At 44.6% G+C, this 10,225-nt stretch overlaps 1 protein-coding gene across 2 annotated transcripts; it reads right to left on the reverse strand.

The window, feature by feature from the left end:
• Positions 1–1,519: 1,519 nt before the first annotated feature.
• LOC123449732 (CSC1-like protein At4g35870) lies at positions 1,520–6,149 on the reverse strand. Of its 2 annotated transcripts, XR_006632043.1 has the most exons (3): positions 3,563–6,149; positions 2,725–2,847; positions 1,520–1,933 (listed from the first exon to the last, which is right to left on the reverse strand). XR_006632043.1 is itself a non-coding variant. In XM_045127053.1 (2 exons), exon 1 carries the CDS (start codon positions 5,957–5,959, stop codon positions 3,575–3,577), a length of 2,385 nt encoding a protein of 794 aa, XP_044982988.1. In that variant the 5' UTR covers positions 5,960–6,149; the 3' UTR covers positions 1,628–1,928; positions 3,563–3,574. The 2 variants fall into 2 exon arrangements, 1 of the variants encoding a protein (XP_044982988.1); XM_045127053.1 differs by lacking the exon at positions 2,725–2,847 and having other exon boundaries at positions 1,628–1,928.
• Between the last annotated feature and the right edge of the window lie 4,076 nt (positions 6,150–10,225).

Raw genomic sequence — 10,225 nt, forward strand, 5'->3', positions numbered from 1 at the left:
ATTTGATGGATACCTCTCAATAACATCTATAACTCCGGAGGCAGTGGTGTGATACTTTGACATAAGCTCTTCATTGTATTGGTTGATCGGATTAAACCAAAATCCAGCTGCATGCAAATTTTTATTCAAGTGCTTATCCCACCTCTCCTCTGTAATTTTAAGAAATTGATAGGAATAAGCTAAGCCTTGATAAGATTGATTATGGAAAACGGAATGTAAGAGCTCATTCTCCTTGATAAGTCGCCCTGAGCCGACGACGGACTGGGGGAACAAATGGCGGCGCGCAACGAAAGGGGGTGGGGAAAGGGCGTGGGCTGAAATGTCCGTCCCGCCAACCGTTTCCCTACGATACATGGCACCGTATAGGCAAGGCAGAAACCTGTGTTTTCACGGGTCAGGGAGGGGATTTTGCCGCGCCCCTTAAAAAAAATTACGGGTCGAACGAGTTTGCGGGGTCTGATCTGGCAGCATTTTCCATCCCGACCCTTATTTTGATGGTTATTTTACGGGTCGAGGCATTATACGGGTCGGCTAGAGATGCTCTAACAACATAAGCAAAAATACTGCTCAAGGAAACTTACACAAACATACTCCCTCCATAAAGAAATATAAAAGCCTTTAGACCTACGAGTAGAAACAAAAACAAGAAAAGAAAAAAAATGTGCACAATCTGCTAAGAGTGGTCAAGGTAGCATCACACTCTCATACCTCTCAATGATAAGCAAAACGGTCAGATAAAACCAGAACTATAGTTGCCTCTGATTACATGACCACAAAAGCATGAGTACAAGAACACTGGTAAAGAAAGGTACAGAAACAGCAAACTGTCAAATGGCCAAAGATACAGAAGAGAATAGATGAGAAAAGGAGGAAACCTGGAAACCGGATATCAACAAACAAATATGTTAGTCCCTCCGATCCAAAGTAAGTGTTTGTGGTTTTAGTTCAAACAAATATGTTAGTCCCTCCGATCCAAAGTAAGTGTTTGTGGTTTTAGTTCAAATCCAAACTAAAACCACAACACTTATTTTAGATCGGTGGGAGTACTTTTTTGCTCATGGTACGTCTTATGTTTAATACTCCCTCCGTCTCAAAATTCTTGTCTTAGATTTGTCTAGATACATATGTATCTAGTCTGGACCAGTTCTTTTGTAGCTTATTTGGAGCTATGAAAATAAGCTGTCCCCTACCCAGCTTATTTTAGAAGCCCGGACTAAAATTTTATTTTAGAAGCCTACTAATTAAACATCAACTAGTAGACTTCTAAAATAAAATGTAAGTTTGGACTTATAGAATAAGCCCAAAATAAGTTTGGACTTATAGAATAAGCTGGATAGGGGGCAGCTAATTATATCAGTGCCAATACTTGTTTGCACATGGTACATACTAATGTTTGTGAGGCTACATAAAAACTTCACAAGTTGCTGCTTAGTTTGACTGACACAACTCACAGTGCATAAGGTAGACATAACAATAACTCTCATGTAAGTGTAACTGGGACACCCTGACACAGAAAAGCTGGGAAGAATAAATGTCTAGATCGCGTTAGATGGCCGCAATTGAAGGAAAAAAGAACATGGTGAACTAATCAGGTAGGAATAGGATAACATCAGATATCTTTTCACGGCATCCCCGCATAACAGCTCATGGTTTCATGATCGGAATTGACGTGTATGTCATTTGATGAAACACAATAGCTCCACATAGAAAAAAGGAGTTATCCTACAATGCTGTACAGACTACAGAAACAACTGAGAGTTGTACAATGAGAGAAGCTCCAGCGATACTAGTTGTCTATGTCATGAAACAGGTGTGTATTGACCTTGAGTTTTTCTTCCAGTCCAGGTCAGGTTGTGAAAAAAACTTCATAATCCGTTGGGCCGTCTATAAAGCTATTTAATTGTCTGTGTCTCTATTAACAAGGATGGCTGGGCTGGAAGCAATCAAATGCAAACAGTGGTTAATACAGATATAAACACAGCAAAATAACAAATATATAAACACTGCTTAATACAGATACAAACACAGCAAATTAAATGATGGCCTAACATACAAAACAGAAAAGATGAGAAGGGGAATAAACTTGGAACAGGGATGTCACAAAAATCAATGCTATATCAGTACACTTGTGGCACATCATGTTACTAAACTACTAATGTTTGTGATGATATATAAAAACTTCAGAAATTACTGTGTAGTTTGACTTTGCAATTCTCACAGTACATAAGCTGGCTCTCAGTGTTAAAAATCACTTAAATAATACAGTACTCTTATAGAAGATTCTAACGCAGCATGCACTGATATATCTGCTCTGGTTGGGGCTTTTTGCACTAGATGCAGGCAATTCCAAGAAAAAAAATCTCAAGATGATGAATATCATGTACTTCCTCCGTCCCAAAAATTCTTGTCTTAGGTTTGTCTAGAAATGGATGTATCTAAATACTAAAACTTGTCTAGATACATTCATATCTAGACAAATCTAAGACAAGAATTTTGGGACGGAGGGGGTAGGAGATAATGCCTGATGCTTTGGCATGGAATTTAAGATAGAGAGCTCATGCCTTACAGGATCTAAATTGAAGTGTTTGTTATTTCGAAAACAAACAGTTCCAGCTAGGAAAAAAAGGAGTTTATCTACATAACTGTACAAAAGAATAAAGAGCTGTAAAATGTGAAGCTCCAGTGATACTACGCGACTTTGAAATGAAACAAGTGTATATTGACCTTGAGCTTTTCCTTCAGGATTGATGCAGATTCCAATCCAGGTCAGGTTGTGAAAAAACTTCATAATCCATTGGACTGTCTACAAAGCTATTTAACTGTCTGTGTCTCTATTAACAAGGATAGCTGGAAGCAATCAATATGCAACCAATGGTTAATACAGAATTACAGATACAACACGTCAAAAAAAGAATTACGGATACAAACAGAGCAAATAAACAAATATATGAACAGTGGTTAACAAAAATACAAACACACCAAATTAACTAATGGCCTAACATATGAATGAGAAAAGATGAGGACTAGGGATGTCAAAAAATCGATGATATATCAGTACAATTGTTGCACGTCGGGAATAGAGAGTACTAATGTTTGTGAAGCTACATCAAAACATCAGAAGTTTACAGTGTAGTTTGACTGTCACAATTCAGAGTGCAAAAGGTAGCTCCCAGTGTTAGAAATCTCTTAAATCCCAAACATAACAATAATTCTCTTACAGTTGGAACATTCTAACACAGAAAAGATGGAAAGAATAAATGTGGCATGCACTGATATATCTGCTGAAGGTGGGCCTTTTTGCGTTAGACGGAGGCAATTAAAAGAAAAAAAATCTCAAGATGATGAACCAATCATGTATGATAATGCCTGGTGTTTTTTCATGGAATTTGGATAGACAGCTCATGCTTACATGATCCAAATTGAAGTGTTTGTCATTTCCAAAACAAACATATCAGCTAGAAAAAAAGGAGTTAATCTACATCAAGTATACAAAAGAAGAGATGTACAGTGTGAAGCCTTGGTGATAGTAGATGACTTTCAAATGAAACAAGTGTGTATTGACCTTGAGTTTTCTTCAGGATTGATACAGATTCCAATCCAGGTCAGGTTGTGAAAAAACTTCATAATCCGTTGGACCGTCTACAAAGCTATTAACTGTCTGCATCCCTTCTAACAAGGACGCCTGGAAGCGATCACTTCCAGAAGGCAGCAACTTATAGAACACTAACAGCCCAAGAGTACATATAGCCTGCAGCTTCATGGAATCGCCCTGGACTGCGAAGAAGAGCAACATAGCAGCAAGAAAGAAGATAACACAGAATTGCATGATGCACAGCACCCTATCCATCAGCTTCCCATCATTGCCTGCAGGAAATCCTCTGACTCTGTACACGAACAGGAAATTGTACTTGTCCACAAGATAACGGTAGCCAAAGTATACTGCACCGACAGGAACCACAAGCGGAGCGAACAATGAGTAGATCATCGTGAGCGCGAATATTGTGATGTCAAACGCGTAGTATTGTGCAAAGTCGAATTTCTGCTTTGGCATGTGGAAGCTCCGGTTTATTGGGTACATGGAAAGATCATGCCCCTCGAAACCATTCAGAATGTCACTGTCTTCTCTCTCAGACATTAGAGGCGATATCAGACCATTTGTTTCTTCGTCATTGTTCATAGATCTGTACTCCTCATTTTCTTCAGGGACCAACTGGACCATGTCATTCTTTCTGAATTTCTTCAGTATATGCTTTATCCAAGGGATTGGAGCCAACAGATCAAAAGATATTCCCAGAAAGGTGCATGTGATTAAGAACGCCAGGGAAGAAAGTGATGATCTCGATAAGAATGATGGGCTCAGGTAATGTTCAATCTGCTTGCAATCAGCACTATCTAAGTAGCACCGTCCCATGCTAAGAATCCAACTTTCAAGCGACGATTCCACCAGCGCACGCAACAAGATGAGATTAACAAGGAAGAAGCAAACCATCTTAAGCAATGCAGCTCTCTGCTCTCCCGACACTGTCAGATGGAACTCAAACTTGGAAAAGTACGACAGTACTGATGGGATGATAATATACATGCTCACGAAGATGAGGACATTGGGTAGAAACTGAAAGATTATTGTCCAGAACCAGCTTGAGCCTTGAAGCCAAACAATCCATGATTTGGCATTATCCATAGCCTCCACATTGATGATCCGTGCTGCGTTTTGCATTCCACTGAGTATTGACAAGGGTGAACTAAAGAACAGGAGCATTACGATGAGGCAGGTGTTGACAGCAATCCGGCGCAAGGCTAGTGAGGTCTTGTTCATCCCAAGATGATTCCAGTAGATATCTGATGCCGGTGGCGCCCTCTCCACTTTCCATCGGCTCCTCTCAAGCTGGAGCTCCATCACTGGGAAGAACCTGCCAATGGGTGTCTTCTTCCTTTCCATCCGGAAATCCCTAACAGCCTTGTTTGCCGTGTACACATCCTTGAACACAACGAAAGCTATGCCAGCACCAGGCGCACGGCCTTCCTTGTAATCCGAAAGCCTGCTCCCAATCACGAGTTTACTTGTCTGCAGCTTCCTTAGCCTCTCATCATCAGTAAACCCGAACCTCTGCGCGGCCATTGCCCACAGCTCTTTGCATCTCCTGACAAGCCAATGCGCTTCCAAGTGCCCTGATTCATCCTGCACAAACTCGTCAAACAGGCTGCGGGCGTCCATCCTTGCCTCCAGCCAGGAGATCTTGTTCCGAACCTTCCCCCACTGGTCGGCGAGGTACTCCAGCGTGCAGAGGTCGAAGGGCACAATGACGCGGTAGACCTTGCCGGGGTACTTGTGCTCGAAGTAGTCCTTGAGCGGGGTCTTGTCGGCGGCGAGCGTCCTGGGGATGCCCTGGATCATGATGGTGAAGACGGCGACGGAGCTGGAGTTGGGGTCGCTGGGGTTGCCGTTGCCGTCGCGGAAGCGGGTGATGCGGAGGGCGTCCTCCATCCGGGAGATGCCGAGGTGCGCGATGGCGACGACGGCGGCGGTGAGGAGGAGGTGGAGCCAGAGCAGCGGGGAGGCCCTGGGGATGTGGGAGATGGTGGTGGCGGCGAACTGGTCGGCGATGGCGGCGTCCCCGGCGAGCAGGTTGAGCGGGAGCGCGGCGGAGAAGGCGGCGGCGGAGACGGCGGCGAGGACGAGGAAGGAGGCGCGCTCGAAGAGGAGGAACTGGGCGGCGTCGGCGCCGCAGTGGAGCGCGATCTGCGGCGCCGTGGCGTGGTAGACGGCGAGCAGCTTGGCGGCGAGCGCGGAGGGCCCCGGGATGCGGCGGTGGTCGAAGCGGAGCTTGACGAGGAGGAAGAGGAGCACGCAGGAGGCGGCGCCCACCGCCGAGATGTTGACGAGGTACTGGATGCTCCCGTACCACGCCTCCGGCTCCCCGCCCGCGGCGTCCTCCGGGGACGGCGCGCCCGGTCCCATCGGGTGGGTCGCTCGACGGGGCCGCGGAAACCCTAGCCGGATTGCTCGCCGCCGGCGGTGGAGATGCCGCCTCCGTTGGTTCGTGGACGGGGGTGGGGGTCGGGGTGGGGCGGGGCTAGATCCCGACGGGAGGGGACGACGGGCTTGCTTACCCGTGCCGACCCTACCCGCGCCGTGGTTTGAGTCGCTGCCCGGTGGGGACGCTAGGGAGACGTGTTGTTTCCCTCTTTTGTGTTTTCCGGTACACCGTACACAATAGCCAGGTAAAAAATAACAATATAAGAACTTCGAGGTGAAGGACTCGCAAGCCGCAAGGTGACTAGGACTCGTGTTAGTTATGGCCCACTTGTTAGTCAGCTTAGCTTTATTTAATGATGATGATGATGCATTGTTAGAATCAAGGTTTGTTGTTGATAGGCCCCTCTTTGGTTCATAGGGTATAAAACAATAATAGAAATAGGAAAGTCATAAAAAACGAGATGTATGTATCTCAAATTCTATGGAGAGGATTAGGAAAGAAAATGCCCTTTAGTTCACATCACGAGATTTTTTTTTCATTTAGTCTAAGCTAATGTTTATTTTCCCTGTGAAATGTGGTAGGAAGAATTCCTCTATAAGAATACGATTCTATTCATATAAGCCAAAGGGCTCTAAAGGAATTTTTCCTACGGAAATCCTATCATATGAAATTTCTACAAGATTCCTTCAGACCAAAGGAGACCTAAAATTAGCAAGGTTTGTTAAAGTTTGCCTGGTTTTGCGGGATGTTTATACAATTTTAATAGAATGATTATCGCATGTAATGATAACACAAAAAATAAGATACATTTGTAGTTTGGCACCAGCAGTTAATCAATATTGGCTAAAACCTGAACCTATTATTGCATCGGTAGGAGCTCATTGAAACCATATATTATGTCATAATAAAACCTAACAAGTGTAGACAGTTACAATGCTTGGCTCTAGAGGTGACACGGATGCTTGAAGTGTTTGGTGTCCAAATAATGTGATTTCAATGATATCCCTTTTGCATGTTGTGCACTCTAGGTATATGTTCTCGCAAACTTTCCCAACTAATAATATGAACAACTAACTAGGTATCTTTTTTATCAAGTAGCACAACATTTTGGTTGTTGTCAAATTGTCCTTTAGAAAGGATTTCAATATAGCAATAGATATTATCTCGTAAACGGTATATATGCCAAGACAACTATTTTTACAAATGTAAATGCGGTAAGGTTCATGGAAAAAATGTGTGCCTTATGTGGGTGTGTTAGGGAACCTAACAATAGAAAGGAACATTAAAACTCATGTGTTACATGCTTTACAAAGATTTTATATATGCTTTACGCTTCTTAATTTTAATATTTTTGCTTTGAAAGGTTGTGTCACTCATTCTCTAGTCCATAGTTCTTTAGAGACATACTCCCTCCATTCAAAAATACTTGTTGCACAAATGAATACAAATGAATGTATCTAGAACTAAAATACACCTAGATTCTGGGTCCTGGTGTGATCCGAACGTTTCGCGAACCGCGGGGTCCGGTTACGGGGAACTCGTCAAAATATGCAGTTTTGGCCTATTCTGGCCATTTTTGTATGCTATTACTCACTCATTTGGGGTCCTGCTGCGATCCGAACGTTTCGGGAACCCTGGGATCCGGTTACGGGGAACTCGTCAAAACTCGTAGTTTTGGCTTATTCCAACAAGTTTTGTACGGTATTAGTCACTGATCTTGGGTCCTGCTGCGGTCCTAATGTTTCGGGAACCCTCGGGTCCGGTTACGGGGAACTCATCAAGATACGCAGTTTTGGCCTATTCTGGCCAGTTTTGTATGCTATTACTCACTGATTTTGGGTCCTGATGCGATCCAAACGTATCGGGAACCCTGGGTTCCGGTAACGGGGAACTCGTCAAAACTCACAGTTTTGGCCTATTCCGGCTAGTTTTGTATGCTATTACTCACTCATTTTGGGTCCTGCCGCGATGCGAACGTTTCGGGAACCCCAAGGTTCGGTTACGAGGAACTCAACAAAACTCACAGTTTGGGCCTATTCCGGCCAGTTTTGTATGCTATTACTCACTAATTTTGGGTCCTGCTGCGATCCGAATGTTTGGGGAACCCCGGGGTCCTCTTTCGGAGAACTCGTCAAAACTCACAGTTTTGGCCTATTGTGGGCAATTTTGTATGCTATTAGTCACTGATTTTGGGTCCTACTACGATCCGAACATTCCGGAAACCCCAGGATCCGTATACGGGGAACTCGTCAAAACTCACAATTTTGGCCTATTCTAGCTAGTTTTGTATGCTATTAGTCACTGATTTTGGGTCTCGATGTGATATGAATGTTTCAGGAACCTCGGTGTCCGGATACGGGGAACTCGTCAAAACTCGCAGTTTTGGCCTATTTTGGCCAGTTTTATAAGCTATTAGTTACTGATTTTGGATCCTGTTGCGATCCGAACATTTTGGGAACACCGGGGTCCGGTAACGGGGTACTCGTTCAAACTCGTAGTTTTGGCCTATTCCGGCGAGTTTTGTATGCTATTACTCACTGAATTTAGGTCCGATTGCGATCCGAACATTTCGGGAACCCCGGGATCCGGTTACGGGGAACTCGTCAAAACTCGTAGTTTTGGCCTATTCCGGCTAGTTTTGTATGCTATTACTCATTGATTTTCGGTCCTACTGTGACCCGAACGTTTTGGAAACCCCGGGGTCCGGTTACGAGGAACTCCCCAAAACATGCAGTTTTGGCCTATTCCGACAATATTGTATTTTATTACTCATTGATTTTGGGTCCTGTTGTGATCTAAAAGTTTCGGGAACCGCGGGATTCGGTTACGGGGAACTCGTCAAAACATGCAGTTTTGGCCTATTCTTGCCAGTTTTGTATGCTATTACTCACTGATTTTGGGTCCTGCTGCGATCCGAACGTTTCGGGAACCCTCGGAACCGGTGACGGGGAACTCGTCAAAACTCGCAGTTTTGGCTTATTCCGACAAGTTTTGTATGGTATTAGTCACTGATTTTGGGTCCTACTACGGTCCTAATGTTTTGAGAACCCTGGGGTCCGGTTACGGGGAACTCATCAAGACACGTAGTTTTGGCCTATTCTATGCAGTTTTGCATGCTATTACTCACTGATTTTGAGTCATGATGCGATCCGAACGTATCGGGAACCCCGGGGTCCGGTTACGGGGAACTCGTCGAAACTCACAGTTTTGGCCTATTCCGGCTAGTTTTGTATGCTATTACTCACTGATTTTGGGTCCTGCTGCGATTCGAATGGTTCGCGAACCCCGGGATCCTCTTTCGGAGAACTCGTCAAAACTCACAGTTTTGGCCTATTGTGGACAATTATGTATGCTATTAGCCACTGATTTTGGGTCCTGCTACGATCCGAACATTCCGGGAACCCAGGGTCTGGTTATGGGGAACTCTTCAAAACTCGCAATTTTGGCATATTTCGGTCCGATTTGTATGCTATTAGTCACTAATTTTGGGTCTTGCTGCGATCCGAATGTTTCAGGAAACCCCGGGGTCCGGTTACGGGGAACTCCTCAAAACTCACTGTTTTGGCCTATTCTGGCTAGTTTTGTATGCTATTAGTCACTGATTTTGGATCCTGTTGCGATTCGAATGTTTTGGGAACACCGGAGTCCGTTACCGGGGTACTCGTACAGACACGTAGTTTTGGCCTATTCCGACCAGTTTTGTATGCTATTACTCACTGATTTTAGGTCCTGCTGCGATCCGAACGTTTCGGAACCCCGGGATCCGGTTACGGGGAACTCGTCAAAACTCGTAGTTTTGGCCTATTCCGATTAGTTTTGTATGCTATTACTCACTGATTTTGGGCCCTGTTGTGATCCGAACGTTTCGGAAACCCCGGGGACCAGTTACGGGGAACTCGTCAAAACTTGCAGTTTTGGCCTATTCCGGCCAGTTTTGTATTCTATTAGTAACTGATTTTGGGTCCGACGGGATTTGAATGTTTCGGGAACCCCGTGTTCCACCTAGGAGGAGCTCGTCAAAACTCGCAGTTTTGGCCTATTCTAGCCAGCTTTGTGTGCTATTACTCATTGATTTTGGGTCGTGGTGCGATCCGAACGTTTCGCGAACCCCGGCGTCCGGTTACGGGGAACTCATCAAGACTCGCATTTTGGCTTATTCTAGCCAGTTTTGTATTTTATTACTCACTGATTTTGGGTCCTGCTGCGATCCAAATGTTACGCGAACCGCGGGGTCCGGTCACGGGGAA

Source organism: Hordeum vulgare, chromosome 4H (assembly GCF_904849725.1).
Source record: "Hordeum vulgare subsp. vulgare chromosome 4H, MorexV3_pseudomolecules_assembly, whole genome shotgun sequence".
In the NCBI taxonomy this organism is placed as follows: domain Eukaryota; kingdom Viridiplantae; phylum Streptophyta; class Magnoliopsida; order Poales; family Poaceae; genus Hordeum; species Hordeum vulgare.